This window comes from Suricata suricatta, chromosome 3, assembly GCF_006229205.1.
Source record: "Suricata suricatta isolate VVHF042 chromosome 3, meerkat_22Aug2017_6uvM2_HiC, whole genome shotgun sequence".
Lineage (NCBI taxonomy): Eukaryota > Metazoa > Chordata > Mammalia > Carnivora > Herpestidae > Suricata > Suricata suricatta.
In genome coordinates this window covers 100,109,525-100,127,999 of record NC_043702.1, presented here as the reverse complement: position 1 = coordinate 100,127,999, position 18,475 = coordinate 100,109,525, and the positions used below count along the sequence as shown (strand labels likewise).

Genomic DNA, 18,475 nt, shown 5'->3' with positions numbered 1-18,475 from the left:
TGAGCTGTGACCCTTGGTCAGTGTGGTATTGGGCCGTTTTACACCATCATACACATCCTGTTTTCCCAGTTCATGCGTGTGGTGTGGTCGGGAAGTAAAGACATGATGGTTTTCTTCTCATCTTTTGTAAGATGCTGTGTCATGCGGTGTCCATGGCTTACTCTCACAGACGCGGGCTGCAAGCCTGCTTTCGCAGTCACCGTCACCCCATGGCACCGTCCAGCAGACGCCGTCATCTGGTAGGAGAGATTTAGTTCACGGCGTTGATGGTGTTAAGTTTTTCCTGAGACCATCGTTTGGGAACCAGACTCCTCAGGCGGTAGCTGCTTTAAACCTGAAGGTCATTTAATTCGTAGATGGAGCCGTAGCATGTCATCCGATGCGGTTGTTAAACTGACCTCACACACCAACAGTTTTGAATAGCTCTGTCAGTGTATTTACTTTGCTACCTCCACTTAAAGAATTCTGGAACATTCATTAGTCATCACTAACAATTGTATTGCTAAGGAGAGAATTGAAACTCACTTATTTTCAAGTTGCTCGTATAAGCTTTAGCGGTACAGAGAGGACCCAAGGCAGAAGCCGAGGAGAAATGTGTCCTGTGATGTTCCTTCGTGGTTAGATATTATTTTATGTGCGAGGCACTTAGAGATAGTTAACTGTAGACTTATAGGCTACACTGAAGAAAGACATGCCCTTACCCTGCTGGCATTTGCCCCCTGGAGGTGAACACTGGGTATCGACTTCCCCGTCCCTGTGGTTGTAAATACCACGCACGCACTGTCCTGTCTGGTTTCCATCACTGTAAGAACTGCACTTTGCATGATGGAGGGTGAATGGCTGCTCCTCCCGACCGTGCCCCGTGCCACTTGACAGCTCCTTGTCCGCCAACTGTAGCCATGTTGTACTTGTGATTACAACGTTTTGCTCATATTATCACCACGAATGCTCTTAACAGCCCACTGTACTTGGTGAACTGATCACTTTCCCCCTTTTCCTGCACAACCTTTGTTTTCCCCTGGGTTAATAATCGTCACACTTTCATTTGAGTGGTTGTCTCTGTGCTCACCGTGTACTAGTACCATCTACACACTGCCCCAGTCTGGACTGGCTGCCTTCAGCATCTCTTCCTTTACCGTCTTGCCATCTCTCTGTCATCATTCTGGGGCTCACTTCCATCTTCGCCGCTGGTGCCTCTGTTTCTTGGAGACGACGTCTTTCCTGGCTTTCCCTCTCGCTTGAGTTATGCATGTTCTTCAGCAGCTGTCTGAGAAGAGATGTGGAGAAGGAAAACTTTTTTGAGTTTGAGGGATCTTTGTTCTATCTTGATATGAATAGTGTGCTGGGGCTTAGAACTCCAGGTTGGAAGGCTTTTTCATTCAGAACGTTCTAGCGAGTGCCCTGTCGTGCTCCAGCTTTCAGTGTTTCTGCTGAGGGCTCTGAAGTCATTCTGAGTCTTCATCCTGTGTAGAGAACTTTGCTACTTTGCACCAGGAGTTTGTCTGAAACTTTATGACAGTGAGGGTTATACAAGACTATACTCATTTTCTGTGCAGTGCCCTTGGAGGGCCTTTCAGGCTGGACCCTCATGTCTTCTGGATCTGGGCAAAGACTGAGACCAGTCCTCTGGTTTTCTTACCTTTTCCTCCTATTGCTGTCTTAATTTTGCTCTGTTTTCTAGGAGATTTTTCTCAAATTTATCTTCCAGCCATTCTGTTATTGGGTATTTGATTTAAACATTTTTCCTTTTTTGTTCTAATTGTACGTCCCCTTTTTATAGCATTCTGTTTTGGTTTTATAAATAAGAGTCTTCTTGAAATAGTTTTACACCATAATTTTCATATTTTTCTCAATTTACCATTTCCCCTTTAAAGTGAACAGTTCAGTTGTTTGTAGTGTATTCAGAAAGTTATGTAGCGATCGCTACTATCAAGTTTTAGAACATTTGAAAAGAATCCCTGTATCCATTAGCATTCACTCGCCATGCCTTCCTTCCACCTAGACTGGCAACCAGTAGTCTACTTTTTTATTCCTATGGATTTTCCTGTTTTGAGGTTTGCAAATACAATCACACAAAATGTAACTTTTCCCTGACTGCCTTCTTCCATTTGCCACAGTCTGGTTCAGAGTTCAATCACTGTAGCATGAGTCATTCCCTTGGATCGCTGACTACAGTTGCACAGCACATTCATATCATGCTTTCTTGATGCATTCCTCTGTTGGTGGGCACTTCTTTCCACCTTTTGAGTATTGTGGATAATGCTGCTGTGTAAATGGCTGTACAGATATCTCTTACATTCCCTGCATTCGGTTCTTTTGGTTAGATTTCAGAAGTGGACTTGCTGCATCGTATCCTGTTGGGTGTAATTTTTTGAGACACCGCCATACTGTTTTCCAGCGCTCTGGTACCATTTTGCATTCCCATCGGCAGTGCCAAAGGTTGTTGTTTTGTATTTTTGTATTCTATTTTTTGATAATGGCCATGGTAATGGGTATCTCATTGTGGTTTTCAGAAATTTTATTTACCTTTGTTGAAAATCACTTGACCATTAATGTAAGGGTTTCTTCTTGTGATCTCATTGATCTATATGTGTCTGTTCAGTTGGGACCTCACTGAGCTTCATAGTAAAATCTGAAATCCAGGTTTGTACATGTCAAGATTGTTTTAGTTATTCTGGGTGCCTTACAAGTCCGCATGGATTTTGGGATGTACTTGTAAATTTCTTGAAAAAGGGCAGCTGGAAATTTGTTAGAAACTCAATTCACATCGAGTTGGGGAAGTATTGCCATCCTAAAAACACGAAGTCTTCCAGTTCATGAACCACGGGATTTCTTTTCACTTCTTAAAGTTTTTATTGACGTTCAACAATTGCTTAGTAGTTTCCAGCAGACAAGTCTTGCACTTCTTTCACTAAATTTATTCCTATATATTTTATTCTTTTGATGCTATTAAAAGCAGATTTTTTTTTTCTTAATTTCAGTTACAGATGGTTCATTGCTTATGTATAGAAATACAATTGATTTTTAAAATACTGATCTTGAATTTGGCAACCTTGCTGAAATCCCTAGACGGTTTTGCTATGAACTTCTTCAGTATACAGAATATGTCATTTGCCAGTAGAGATATTTCACTTTTTCCTTTCCAACGTCAATGCCTTTTTTTTCTTTTTTTTGCCTGAAAGCCCTGGCTGGAACTTCCAGTATGACGTTGCATAGAAGTGGTGAGCGGGAAGAGCACTGTCCTGTTCCTGATGTCAGGAAGAAAGCTTTCAGTCCTCCAACATTGTTAGTTGTGGGGCTTTTTCTATCTGACTTTATGAGGTTGAAGGCATTCTATTCCTTGTTTGAAGTGGTTTTTTAAATCATGAAAAGATGTCGGATTTTTTGTTAAATTTCTGCATCTGTTGAGATGATATGACTTTATTCTATTAATATATTAATTGATTTTCAGACATTAAACCAACCTTGTGTTCCTGGGATAAATTCCACTTTGTCATGGCATATAACTCTTTATATGCTGCTAAATACATAAGGAATATTGATCTGACTCTTTCTTTTATTGTGATGTCTTTTCCTGGTTTTGGTGATATTACTATACTCGCCTCATAGAATAAATTGGAAAGTGTTCCCTCCCCCTTTCTCTAGTTTTAAAGTATATTTTTCCTTAATTAATGACTTTATTTTTTGGAGCATTTTTAGATGTATAGAAAAACTGGCTAGAAAGTACAGAATTCTCTTCTTTCTCTCTTCTCTGCTTTCCCCCTCCCAGTGACCTCCATTCTCATCTGTATGTCATAAGATTTTGTGAAATTGGTGCTAATCCTTCATTAAACATTAGTTAGAATTTCCCCATTGTGAAGCCTTGCGGACCTGGGCTTTGCTTTAGGAATGTGGGGTTTTGTTTTGAAGTTTCATTTATTTAAGTAATCTTTATAACCAGCATAGGGCTTGAGCCCCCAACCCAGAGATCAGGAGTGGCCTGTTCTGCCACCTGAGCCAGCCTGGTGCCTCTAGGGATATTACTAATCCCGACTCTTGGTTATAGGTCTCTTCATACTTTGTCTCTTTTTGAATCCCTTTTGGTAGTTTGTGACTGCCTAGGAATTTGTCCACTTTAGGTCAGTTCATACTTTTGTTTTTTTCTTAATATTCTTTTTTATTTTTATAAGGATAATTGTACTGTGCCTTCCTTTATCTTTTAAATTCAGTAATCGGTGTCTTTTTTTTTCTTTTATTCTGGTCAGATTAAAGATTTGTCAAATTTGTTTTGTTTGTTTTGTTTTTCCAAAGAACTTTTGGCTTATTGATTTTCATTGTTTTTCTGTTTCCTATTTCATGTATTTCTGTTTTAATCTTTATTATTTCCTTTCTTTTGCTTGGTTTGATTTTCCAGTTTTTTAAGGCAGAAAGTTAGGTTATTGATTTAATATCTTCTTAAAATTTTTTTTAGTGTTTATTTTTGAGAGACACACACACACACGCACACACACACCCACACAGAGTGTGAACAGGGGAGGGGCAGAGAGGGAGACACAGAATCTGAAGCAGGCTCCAGGCTCTGAGCCGCCAGCACAGAGCCTGATGTGGGGCTCGAACTTAGGAACTGTGAGATCATGACCTGAGTCGAAGTCAGACACTAAACCAACTGAGCCACCAAGTCTCCCCTAATAGCTTCTGTTTTGATATAGACAGTTTCACCTGTATATTTCTTTGTAAGTACTACTGAAGACACATCCTGTGCTGTACATATTGTGTTCATTTTTATTCATCTCAGAATACTTTTTAAATTTGCCATTTATTTTTAATCTTTGACCTCTTTGTTATTAAGAGTATTTTATTAAATTTTATGTTGTTGTTGGTTTTCTCATTTTTGTCATTGATTTCTAATTTTATTCCACTATGGTTATAGAAAATAATTTCTATGTTCTATGATTTCAGTTCTTTTAAATTTGTTTTAGGCTTATTTTATGTCCTGGCATGTGCTCTGCCCTGGAGAATGTTCCATGTGCACTGGAGAAGTATTGTATTCTGTTGTTAATTATTGAAATGTGTGATATTGAAGTCTCTAATTAATACTGCTAAAATATTTATTTCTCTTTTCAATTCTGTCACTTTTTACTTCATATATTTTTGGGCTCTGTTCTTAGGTACATATAATTACTATATCTTCCTGATATGTTGACCCTTTTGTCATTGTAAAATGTCCTCCTTTGTTGCTGGTAGCAATTTTCCTCTTGAAGTCTGTGCTGTCCAGACCTCTTTGAGCACTGTTGGCATGGAATATGTTTTTCTGTCCTTTTACTGTCCATCTCTTTGTCTTTGTATTTCAACTGAATCTCTTATAGGTGGCATATAGCTCAACTGTATCTCTTGTAGGTAGCGTATAGTTGAGTATTATTTATTCAGTCTGACAATCTTTGCCTTTTCAATGGAGTGTTTAATTCATTTATATTTAATGTAGTATCAATGAGATATATTTATTTCTACTATTTTGCTATTTGTGTTCAATATGTCATGACTTTGTTTCTTCCTCTATTACTGCCTTATTTTATGTGAAATATATGGTTTTTTTGTGTACCATTTTAATTTTCTTCTTGTTTCTTTCACTGTTCTTTTTTGATATTCTTTTCTTAGTGTTTCCTCTGGGGATTTCAATTGACATCTTAATATGTAGAAACTTAGGATGATTACCCTTAATTAATTTCAGTAGTAAAATCTTTATTCTTCTAAAGTTCTGTTTTCTCCCCTCCTTTCTTCTGTTGTATTTATTTATATGTCTTTATATATTACAGCTCACCAACACACACAGTTTTATAATTATGGCTTTATGTAGTTTCCTTTTAAGCTGTGGGAGAAGAGAAGAATTAAAACAAAAAAAAATATTTAGGCTGTCTGTTATATTTACCTTGGTTTTATGTTTACCTTTGTAATTACTTTTACTGATGTTTTTTATATCTTCATGAGGATTTGGGCTAACGTATGGGCTCCTTTCATTTCAGTCTGAAGGACTTCTCTGTTTTTTTGTTTATCTAGGAATGTCTTAAATTCTTCATTTTTCCCCACTTGGAGCCTGCAGTTCATTCATGTAAAGACTGAAATATCTTTGGTCCAGAGAGGATTCTCTGCTTCATTTTTGAAGGATAATTTTGGATTATATATAAATTTGGATACAGAATTCTTGGTTAAGATTTTTAGATTTTTTTCACATATATGTATTTATTTTCAAATTATTAAAGTATATTTAGTTGATATTTTAAATTTTAAGACCAAATATGTCATTCCCCTGCCACTTGGTCTCTTCTGTTTTCCTTTTCTTTTCATTTTTTTAAAATGAGAAATTACTTATTTTATAGAGGATTCTTTGTACACAGAGTGGCTTCCTTATTGTATTTTCTTCCAGCAGCTTGTTTCTCGTGTGTCTAGGGTAGGATCACTTTAAGTTTATCCTATTTGGAGTTTGTTGAGCTGCTTGAATATGTAGATTAAACTTTTATATAAAATGTGAGAAGTCTTTGGCCATTATTTCTCCATATATTCTGTCCTTTTTTCTTTCTCCTCTCTTTCTAGTATTTCACTATATGTATGTTGGTACATTGGTATTATAAGAACATGAACTCTTAGGCTCTGTTTTTGTTTGTTTTTGCTCTTTTTATTTTGTTTCTCAGACAGGATATTGTCAGCTGACTCCTCTTCAAGGTTGCTGCTTTTTTCTTCTCTCAACTCAAGTTTGTTGTTGAACCCTCTTGTGAAATTTTTTTTTTTTAAGATTTTAAAAAGTAATCTCTATACCCAATGTGGAGCTGCTCAAACCCACAGCCCAGAGATCAAGATTTGGATGCTCTTATCAACTGAACCAGCCAGGCACCCCATCTAGTGAATTTTTTATTTCAGTTTTCTACTTTTCATTTCTAGGATCTCTGTAGGATTCTTACATTTTCTGTCTCTTCAGTGGTACTCTCTCTTTGGAAAGACCTTCTTACATTTACCTTTAGTTCTTTAGAAGTAATTTCCTTTAGTTATTTTCAGCATATTTATAATAGTTGATCTCAAGTATTCATCTAATAAGTTCAATCTCTGGGCTTCCTTTAAGGATAGTTTCTGTTGACTAATTTTTTTTTCTCTGTATGGTCCATATATTCTTGCTTCCTTACATGTATAATTCTTTTTTTGTTGAAACAGGTCATTTAAAATAACGTGGCAACTCTGGAAATCACATTCTGGTTTACTCTGCATACTTTGGTGGTGATGTTTGTTGCTCTCTGCTTGTTTAGTAATTTTCTGAACTAGTTCCATAAAGGCTGTGTTTTTTTTCTTTTTATGTGTATGGGTCCTGAAGCCTCTACTTGGTTAGTGTGGTGTTCAACTCATGATTCGGCAGAGATTTCCTTGGATGCCTTAACTACTCAGTCACACAGCCTTTGCCGAGCGCTGTGTATGCTGGGAATGTTTTCAGTGTTCTGGTGGGCCGTTCATCCAGCTCTCCCTTCCCCTTTTCTGCCTGCTGTGCAGGTCAAGGTCAGTCAGAGATGAGACATTAGTGTGCTCTCAGGTGCTTTCTCAGACTGTCCTACGTACAATCTTGCACATACATGTAGCCTTCCAGATTCCCAGGAATATGTCAGAGTGTGTTCAGCATCCCTTGTGAACATCTCCTTCTCCACTTTTCTTGGTAAGGTTTTGGTCACTGTCTTTGCCCCAGCTGTCATCATCTCTGGCAGCTGCTGTGGTCAGCGGTTATTGCTGATTCTTCTGGATCACGGCTTCAGGGGAAAGAGCCTCTCCTACTGAATGTGCCGTGAATCTGGTGAAATAAAGCCCTGTGAATGGGGATTCTAGGGTACACCAGACAGGTCAGATCATTACAGTTCTTTTGGAATGGTGATTTTTATGGTGCCCCAGACTTGTGCAGCCCTTCCTAGGGGCTTCGAGGCTGCTGGTTTTCAAACTGTTAGGATTGTGAGGCTGTTGATTTTTAGCTGGTGAGTTGGAGATGGAAATACGACACAGCAAAACGCTGAAAAGCTTGCTGTCCTTACCAAGATTGAGCAGTTTTTCTTGTAGAGTGCTCCTTGGACTATAGCAAACCTTTATTTAATTTCCAGAGCTTTGAAAACCTTTATTTTGATGTATTTTGTGACTGTTTTCTTTGTTTCTTTGGAGGAGCAGATTTTCTGTCATTTTGAAGGTCTCCTTCCCTTTTTGCTTTTTATAATTACGCTATTTTCTCTATCTTTTTGGAAGTATTGATGATATATTTTAAAAATTTCTTGGGGCACCTGGGTGGCTCAGTCGGTTAAGCATCCGGCTTCGGCTCAGGTCATGATCTCATGGTTTGTGGGTTCGAGCCCCGCGTCAAGCTCTGTGCTGACAGCTCAGAGCCTGGAGCCTGCTTCAGATTCTGCATCTCCTTCTCTCTCTGACCCTCTCCTGCTCACACTGTCTCTCTCTGTCTCTCAAAAATAAACTTAAAAAACATTAAAAAAAACTTAAAAAAAAAACTTCTCATTACTCTTCTTTCCTCTGTATTGGGATTCTGGGGTATGCATTTGTTCATCTTGGCGCCCCCTTTTTCACTTTTGAAGCTTTGTTCTTGTATCTTTGGATTGGTTTGTCTGCTCATAAATAAGAGCAGTGAACTAAAAAGTCGCTTAGAAGCTCTGAATGTGTGGGTGGAGTTTGTTCACTGTGAGTTTACTAGTGCTTTTAGATTACTTTAAATTTATATTACAAGATATTCTAGGAAGGAATAACTGGATCTTACAGTAAAAAAAAATGCCAGTTAGGATTGAGGAATTGAATATACATTTTGAGTTTAGAAAAACCAGGGGAAAATGGTACTAGTTATTTGTCAGAGTAGTAAAGAAATTTCACTTAAATTTGAGATCCAGAGATTTAACATAAAAAAAAGAAAAACAGTTGGTGGCTTCAGAGGGTAATCATTAGTTACATATTCAGTGTCTTTGAATGTCTAAAACTCACCCTTTTTGGCTTGTGCAGATTCCTGGGTCCCCGGGAGGCATTTTGTATTGCTCAGTTCCGAGCTCGCAGCCGAAAGCCATTCGTAAGGGATGCTCTCTCGGTGTTTAGACTGTCCTGAAGCCAGGTTACCAGTGTCCTGAGGTGGTCACCTTCTTAGGAGCTGCCGCAGAGGCGTCGCTGAACTGAGAACGAGGCACAGCCACTGAGCCAGTCTTGGGGAGAGGGAGAGGCTTGCCTTCCTAAGGGATTTCCCAGTGCAGGGGGCAGGCACCCAAACCGGCAGACTTGGTAGCCTTCTCCTACCTAGCTGGGTCTACCGGCTGGTGCGGGCCCAGTGAGCGGCCGTTACTGCAGACAGAGCGTCTATGGACTTGCTCCTGGCTGCCATGGATACGGGGGCTGCTGGGCCAGAACTGGATGGAGTACTTGCCCCTCACAGTAGTTTGAGGAACAGCCAGGCTAGAGGCGCCCCCCCCCCCCCCCCAATCCCTCTCTTGCATGCTCACGTCAGAGGGTGTAGCTGTGACACAATAAAGTAGTAAGTTGGTCAGGGCACACCCTGGCAACCTTTTGTAGTGATATTATTTAGGCGCTTTTTTATGCCACTGGAGATCTTTGGTGCTTATAAAAGGGAAGGTGATGGAAACATCATAAGAAATTGATTCTAAGCCATTTTTCCAGATCTTTGGTAACCTCTGAATTTGAAAGTGAGTTTTACTACTATCTGGTCCTTGGGTAACAAATAAGCCCCTTTGTGATTCAGTGCCAACGTTGATTAATTTGGTGGTGGCTACCTGGAGCAGCTTTGAGAAGGATGTTGAGGCTACATCTGAAATTAGATGGAAAGGTGGGCCCAGAAGATTGATACCTGCCATGGTGTGAGGAGGGGGAGGGGCCTTTTGTCAGGCGCCTTGATCTCCTTCATGTTACCTCCCTTGGCTGATGTGCATTTTGGCTCCCCTGTCACCTAGACTGTGACATCCTAAGTAGGAGAGAATGAAGTAGAAGCTGTGGAAGTCAGGAACTACACACAACTCAGCATCTGGCTAGCTCAGGGCTGGACTCCGTGAATGAATATGAAGGAATGGAGGCCAGGATGTACCGAATCCTCTGTAGTGAGAGTAGAGCGGTCTTCATGTGGTGATGGGACTCTCCTGCACATCGTCGTGTGTGCTGTGGACACGGTTCCCATCCCTGTCCTGAAGGAGAGTCCATTCTGGTTGCAAAGAAAATACAAACATGTTTGAAGTGATTAGAGCTTATGTGACAGGATAGTTTGTAAGCAAGAGCTAACATTTCTAGTCTGGTCCCTGATATGGGTGATGTAGGTTTGAATGCAAAAATACATTGCTTGTTTTGAATCTCCGCCTTTACACTTATTCTGATGTATCTCTGTTTTGCTTGGGAAAGCCTAGTTTTTTCTTGACTTTGTCTGCCAGGCAAGATTAGCCCCCATCCACCCTACCGTGTTTTCCTCTCATTATTGGTGTCACTAGGATAGAATATTTTGACTGGTTAAGGAATTTTGTTTCAATTTAAATGTCACAGTGAAAATGATCCATTAATAGATCTTTTTCAGTTAAAGATTATCTAGTCACAGTGTTTGTTTCTAGAGAAATTACTTAAGCATTTCTGAATTAAGCATAAGTCACAGAAAAGCCTTTATAATTGTAATGTCAGTGTATTTGGAGGACAGTCTGTGCTTAGAAATAGGAGAAATATATGCTTTTCATAATGTATACATTTTGTGTAGGATGTCAGTTTAATACAGTGTCTGAGATCATGGGCTCTGGATTGTTACTCTCAGGGCTGGTATCTCTTCCCTATCTTATCCTAAGTAAATTATTGGGTCTTGATTTCTTCATCTATGAAATGGGGATGATAATCTCATACATGGCTGTTGAAGGGTTAAGATTTTTCAGAGAGAGCCCTGAGTCAGTGCTTGGTCTATGAGTGCAGTTGGATCCAAATTCCTGTTGGATGTTATCACTGTTATTAATAATTTACTGTTTTTGTTTTTAAGTGGGTTTGTATCATCGATCATTTTTTGGGGGGGTGTGATTCAATTTCACATTAGTGTCTTAATATAATTGACTATAAACAGCGATTGTTAATAGTTTTTATATATGCATGTGTTTTTTGTTATACAGGTTGAATGTAATTTTTACAAAATTTGATGAAGTCCAAAAATCTGGAAACATGATCCAATCAGCAAATGGTGAGTGGAAAAAGCAATTGTTCTATTTTTGCCTTTTCAGTTTTAGGTCAGTAATGCCCGTGCTATTTCTGAACCGCTGACTTTGAGATCTTGAGGACAGTTTCTAGGTCTGAAGGCTTAACCTCCGTTTGCCCACTTTCCCAGGCCAGAAGCTGTGTGGCTGTCACTGACTTGCTTTTGTAGCCTGCCTGGAACTCGTGAGCTCATCTGCCCACTTTACTTTCACAAGTGCAGTCAGGCTCCCCGGGCTCCCGCTGTAGTCCGAGCTCTTTTCCCTGTGCTCTCAGGGTAGCCTCCTGACCACCGCCCTTGCGGTGACTCTCCCCCAGCGCCTACGGACTAATATCCACACAGCCTTCAGAGGAATCCTTCTGTTTTTATTGCTTTTTAATTTTTAGAATTTAAGTAGGCCCCACGGCAGCATAGGGCCCGAACTCACCACCCTGGGACTCAGTCGCACGCTCCGCCAACCGAGCTAGCCAGGCACCGCCTGAGCAATCCTTTTGGAATGTAACTCATGTGATATTAGTTAATCCCCTGTTCAGAGCCCTCCAGGAGTTTCCCACCACACCAAGACGGCGGCTTAGTGGCTCCCCGTAGCCCACCAGGCCCTGACACGATCTGACACAGACCACCATTCTGACGTCATCTGATCTTCTTCTCCCAGGTTCTCTTGGCTCCACTTCCACTGGCCTCCTTGCTAATTTTGAACATTCCAAGCGTCTCCTGCTTCAGGGCCTCTGTGCTTACAATTCTTTCTGCTTGAAACATTTGTACCCTGGGTGTCTTTCTGGTCCTCCTTCTCATTCCATCCAGAGCTTGGCTACAGGCACCCCCATTTCCGAAGTCAGCCAATTTAGCATATCCAGTGTTCTAAGTGTGCTCTGTGCCTTCATCCTGTTTAGTGTTCCTTCTTCCCGGACATCACTGCTAAATGTGTTTTCATAAGGGCAAGAACTGTATTATTCCTTTCTTACCTTTAGTGCTTCAAAAGGTCCCTGCCATGTGGTATATAGGTGTGCAGTAAATATTGTGGAATAAATAAAGTAACTTGAGACTTGAATTGTGACTTACTATTTCTGGTACCTGTATTCCTTTTACTATACTTTGTGCAGATGTCTGAGGATAAGTTGGATATTTCTTGTGACTCCAGAAGGGGAAGAAAAGACCAGTGAATTACTGAATGAGTGACATCTTCATAACGCAGTTTCCAACAAGAACTTTTTCTGACTCTTGGACAGCTCCTTGCATCATGGTGGTGTCAGAACTGCCAGGGATCTTAGATCACAGCATAGCTTTCACATTTTGAGTATCTTGAGGTTGTGAACAAGAGTTCCTCCTTGTACGTAAGGATGGGGCAGGGAAAGGATGCAGGTCTTTTGACTCCTGCTCAGCTGTGTATCTATTGTTATCAGTAGGAACTTTGTTGCTGGATAGTAGGTTTCTTACAGAATGCATAAAGACCTCTAAACATACTATCATTAACCCCCCTTATTTCTCTTTCATGTGTTTGTAAAAACAACAATATTAAGAGAGGAAAAAGAATATTTACTATAATTATGCTATTCCCAAGAAATCAGTTTTCACTTTTTCATATTCACTAACAGTTCATTTTCCGTACCTATATGATGTGTATATAATTTTATTATGGCATAATTTCTGTGCATTGCCCCCTACATTTTTTAAAATGACTTTATTTATTTATTTACTTTGAGAGAGAGAGATAGAGAGGGGCGGAGAGAGGGAATCCCAAGTAGGCTCAATGCTGTCAGTGCCAAGCTCAATGCATGGCTTGATCCCTAAACTGTGAGATCAGGACCTGAGCTGAAATCAAGATTGGATGCTTAACCGACTGAGGCATCCAGGTCCCCTAAAGATTTTGTTTTTGAGTAATTTCCACAGTCAACATGGGACTCGAACTTAAAATCCCGAGATCAAGAGTCGCATGCCCTCTTGACTGAGCCCACCGGATGCCCCGTCCCCTACTTCTGTATACACTTTTGTGCGTGCTTCACAATGTGTCTCTTAGCAGAGCTGGGACCAGAATGGTGGCCACGGAGGCCCATACCAGTGATGAGTGGCGCTGCTGGCGTGGCTGGGCAGGGCAGTGGTTGCAAGACATGGGCTTTTAATTGTGTGTGTCTGTGTGTGTGTGTCTGTGTAGTAGGTGTGGTTTCCCAGTGTAAAACTTGTTGGTACCAAGGTAGAAAGTAGTAGGTAAAGAGGTAGGCGAGGTGGCTGAAAAGTGATTATGTGCTTTATGGCTTGTGTTATAAATTATAGCTATGAAACAGAATCTCATCACGCAGCTGGCCCTAGGGAAAAGGGCCACACCCGTGCTGGAGGCTTGTCTGGGGGAGTGTGTGTGTGCTCTGAGACTTAATATACAAGACTCACAGGATTTAATCGTCAAGAATGCTAAAATCCTGTGGTATTGGGGGCATCATGCCAACATTTTATTCTCAATGTCCACATGTAAGTATTGCCCCTGCAGGTCCGTAGATGTATGCATATATGGTAAAGCAGTAAGACTGAGAAGGAAAAGGGTACTTTTAGGCATTTGTGTTAAAAATAGTAGATGATAAGAAAATTTTATTTTTTTTATTTTTTTTAAATAGTTTAGTGTCAACTTGGTTTCCTTTTTTTAAAAATAGTTTAGGGGCGCCTGGGTGGCTCAGTCGGTTAAGCGGCCGGCTTCGGCTCAGGGCATGATCTCACAGTTCGTGGGTTCGAGCCCCGCGTCGGACTCTGTGCTGACAGCTAGCTCAGAGCCTGGAGCCTGCTTCAGATTCTGTGTCTCCCTCTCTCTCTGACCCTCCCTTGCTCGCGCTGTCTCTCTCTGTCTCTCAAAAATAAATAAAAGACATAAAAAAAAATTAAAAAAAAAATAAAAATAGTTTAAATGATAAGAAAGTTTTAATTCAAAACTTCCTGAAGGCCTTGAAATACCAGCTTTCTGTTGTCTATATGTAGTGTTATTTTTTAATTGTTAGAGCCCAAACAGAATACACTAAGGCATATATATAAGGATTTTAGAATTCTTAACCCAAATAACTCTGGTCTCTTTACTGTAACTTTGAGAGACTGGTAACATGTTCAGTAGCTGTCAAAAGCAAACCACTTAATTGCCTTCTTTCCTCGAGTCATTGAACATCTTGATACACAGAGAAACCATAGTCGTAACATACTAAAACCTATCCCCCCTTCTTATTTTTGGATTTTGGCCCACCGACTCCCAAGTGGAACCAGTTTCTTAGCTGCTTTGGACCTCAGACCACTGACTGCTCTGCTTACTGCTTTCCCCAGTTTGCTCCTTGCATAGGTAGACTGTGACCTTTCTGAACTCTCCTGTTGGTTCTTGGAATTTTTGTAGATTCCTTGACATTTTCTGCATAAATAAATTATCTTCCAATAGGAATAGTTTTATGTCTTTGAGATCTGTGTACTTTTTATTTCTTTTTCTTGCCTTATTGCATTGGCTAGAATTTCCTCCCCTATATCAAATACAAGTGGTGAGAGTCTACATCCTTATGTTGTTCCAAGTCTTAGGTCTTTCACAACTAAGCATGATGTTAATTGTGGGTTTTTTTTTTTTTAAATAGATGTTCTCTAGCAAGATGAAGCAGTTCTCATCTATTACTATTTAAGTTTTTATCACAAGCAGGTGTTGGATTCTTTTCAGAGGAGAAATCATCAGCTTATTTTAAATATTGAGACATAATGGGGTATCTGTGTGGCTCAGTCGGGCAAGCATCCGACTTCAGCTCAGGTCATGATCTCGCACTTGTGGATTTGAGCCCCCCAGCAGTCTCTGTGCTGACAGCTCAGAGACTGGAGCCTGCTTCGGATTCTATGTGCGTCTCTCTCTCTCTGTCCCTTCCCGGCTCGTGCTCTGTCTCTTTCTTTAAAATAAACATTTTGGAGCACCTGGGTGGCTCAGTTGGTTAAGCATCCGACTTCGGATCTGGTCATGATCTCACAGTTTGTGGGTTAGAGCCCCACATTGGGCTCTGTGCTGACAGCTAGCTCAGAGCCTGGAGCCTGCTTCAGATTCTGTATCTCTCTCTCTCTCTCTCTCTAATCCTCCCTGGCTCAACACTGTCTCTCTGTCTTTCAAAAATAAATAAAAAACATAAAAAAATAAGTAAACGTTTTTAAAAAAGTAATAAATATTGAGATATAATCTATACACAAAAATTTACTTTTTTAAGTGTATATTTCTGTGTTGTGTATTTACAAAGCTATGCAGTTATCTAAATATATGCTATCTTTATCACCCCCAAGAAGACCCATGATTATTAGCACTCCCCGTTTTCTTCTCCCAGTCTCTGACAACCTACTTTCTGTCTCTAGGGATTTGTGCCTTCAGGACATTTATATAAATGCAGTCATAAAACATATGCCTTCTTTTATATGGCTTCTTTCATTTAGCATAATATTTTCCGGGCTCCTCCATGAGGTAGCCTGTATCTGTATTTCATTCCTTTCTATGGCTGGGTAATATTTCACTGTTGAATACAACCTTATGTTTATTCATTTATCAGTTGATGGACATTTGGGTTGTTTCCACTTTGTGACTCTTGTGAAGAATGCTACTATGAATATTTGTCTGAAAGTTTTTATGTGAAGGTGTTTTCAGTTCCTTGTTGTGGAATTGCTGGGTCACATGGTAACTCTGCGTTTAATTTTTTGCCTAACTGGCACATAATTGTTTAAGTGTGCACCATTTCCATTCCCACCAACAATGTGTGGGAGTTGTAATTTATTCACATTTAAGTTGATACCTGTAATTGTCTGTCTCTTTGATTATAGTCTTCCTAGTGGGTATGAAGTGTTGTCATTGTGGTTTTGATTGTGCATTTCCCTAATGACTGACAGTGCTGAGCATTTTTTCATATGCTTGTTGGCCATTTGTAGATCTTCCTTGGAAAAATCTCTGTTGAAGTCTTTTGCCCCCCTTTTTTTTTTCTTAAGGGTTGTTTGAATTTGTTTTCTCTAATTGAAAGTATTGTTCAACCCAATGTTACATTAGTTTCGGATCCACAGCATAGTGATTTGACAACTCTGTATGTTATGCTGTGCTCACCCAGGTGTGGCCGCCATCTGTCCTCATATGATGCTTTTTACAGTGCCACTAACTGTGTTCCTTATGTGCCACTAACTGTGTTTCTTATGCTGTGCCTTTCATCCCCGACACTTACTCGTCCCGAAACTGGAAGCCTGTACATTCCATTCCCCTTCACCCATTTTGGCTATTTTTCTACCCCTGTCTCCTTGGCAACCATCAGTTTGTTCTCTGTATTCATGGCTTTGTTCCTGCTTTTTGATTCCTTATTTGTTTGTTCATTTGTGTTTTAGATTCCACATGTAAGTAAAATATGATATTTGTCTTTTTCTGTCTGACTTGTTTCACTTAGCATAATGCCATTTAGGTCCATCTGTATTGTTATAGATAGCAAGATCTCATTCCTTTTTATGGCTGAGTATTATTCCATTGTGTGTGTGTGTGTGTGTGTGTGTGTGTGTGTGTGTGTACACATATGCATGCATGCACGTGCACACACACATACCTCATCTTTACCATTCATCTCTTAATGGACATTTGGATTGCTTTCATATCTTGGCTATTGTAAATAATGCTTAGGTAAACATATAGGCACATACATCTTTTTGAATTAGTGTTTTTGTTTTCTCTCGGTAAATACTCTAGGATCGTATGGTATTTCTGATTTTTTGAGGAACATCCACATTGTTTTCCATAGTGACCGCACAAACTTACATTCCCATCAATAGTGCACAAGGGTTCTTTTTTCTCTGCAACATTTGCCAACACTTATTTCTTGTCGTTTTTATTCTATCTGTATCACAGGTATAAGGTGATATTATAATTGTGGTTTTGATTTGCATTTCCCTGATGATTAGTGATTTTGAGCATCTTTTCATTATCTGTTGGGCATCTGTATGTCTTTGGGAAAGCAGCTGTTTGGGTTCTCTGCCCATATTTTTTTATTGGATTGACTATTTTTTTGGTGTTTAGTTGTATAAATTCTTCATATATGTTGAATATTAACTATTGGATATAGCATTAACTAATATCTTCTCCTATTCAGTAGATTGCTGTTTCATTTTGTCAGTGGTTTCCTTTATTGTGCAAAAGTTTTTTATTTTGATGTAGTCTTAATAGTTTATTTTTGCCTTTGTTTCTCTTGCTTAAGGAGACAACCAATAAAAGTGTTGCTAAGGTTGATATCTGAGAAATTACTGCCTTTTTTTTTTACACGAGTTTTAGGGTTTCAGGTCTTACCTTTAGTTCCTTAATCCTTTTTTTAGTTTATTTTTGTGTATGGTGTAAGAACGTAGTCCAGTTTTTTTGTTTTTTGTTTTTTTTTGGAAGGAGCTGCCAAGTTTACCCAACATTATTTATTGAAAAGACAGTCTTTTCCCCATTTTTTTTCTTGCTTCCTTTGTCAGAGATTAATTGATTATATAAACATGAGTTTATTTCTAGGCCCTCTATTCTATTCCATATGTCAGTTTTTATGCCAGTACCATGCTGTTTTGATGATCATGGCTTTGTAGTATATCTTGAATTCTGGAATTGTGGTACCTCCAGCTTTGTTCTTCTTTCTCAAGATTGCTTTGGCATTTAGGGTCTTTTGTTGTTCCATACAAAATTTAAGATAATAATTTTGTGAAAAATGCTATTGGTATTTTGGTAGGGGTCACATTGAATCTGTAGATTGCTTTGGATAGAATGGACATTTTAACAATATTAATTCTTCCAGTCCATGAGCATGGTATATCTTTTCATTTGTGTTCAGTTCCTTCCTTCTTTCCTGCCTGTCTGTCTTGCCTTTCTGTCTTTCCTTCTGTCTTTCTTTGGTGAGGTTCAAACCGTGACCCTGAGACCAAGTGTCACATACTCCTCTGACCAATCCAGCCAGATACCCCTTTAGTTTCTTTTAACAGTGTTTTATAGTTTTCAGAGTACAGATCTCTCACCTCTGTAATTTTATTCCTAGGTATTTTTTTCTTTTCAGTATAATTATAAATGGAATTGTTTTCAAATTTCATTTTCTGCTCCTTTGTTGTAGGTGTATGGAAGTGCAACAGATTTCTGTACACTAATTTTGTATCCTGCAACTTTACTAAATTCACTTATAAGTTCTCATAATTTTTTGGGAGGAGTCTTTAGAGTTTTCTATGTATAGTATCATGTCTGTAAACAGTGACAGCATTACTTCTTCCTTACCAATATGGATGCCTTTTATTTCTTGT

The 18,475-nt window shown here is 39.4% G+C and overlaps 1 protein-coding gene across 6 annotated transcripts in view; it reads left to right on the top strand.

Moving 5' to 3' along the window:
- CLASP1 (cytoplasmic linker associated protein 1) overlaps positions 1-18,475 on the top strand; it is a 263,630-nt gene that overhangs the window by 101,388 nt on the left and 143,767 nt on the right. For all 6 annotated transcript variants that reach the window (XM_029934726.1, XM_029934725.1, XM_029934723.1 and 3 more), the window contains exon 8: positions 11,130-11,197. In XM_029934726.1, coding sequence (XP_029790586.1) covers positions 11,130-11,197 — 68 coding nt within the window. The remainder of the gene's footprint in view (positions 1-11,129; positions 11,198-18,475) is intronic.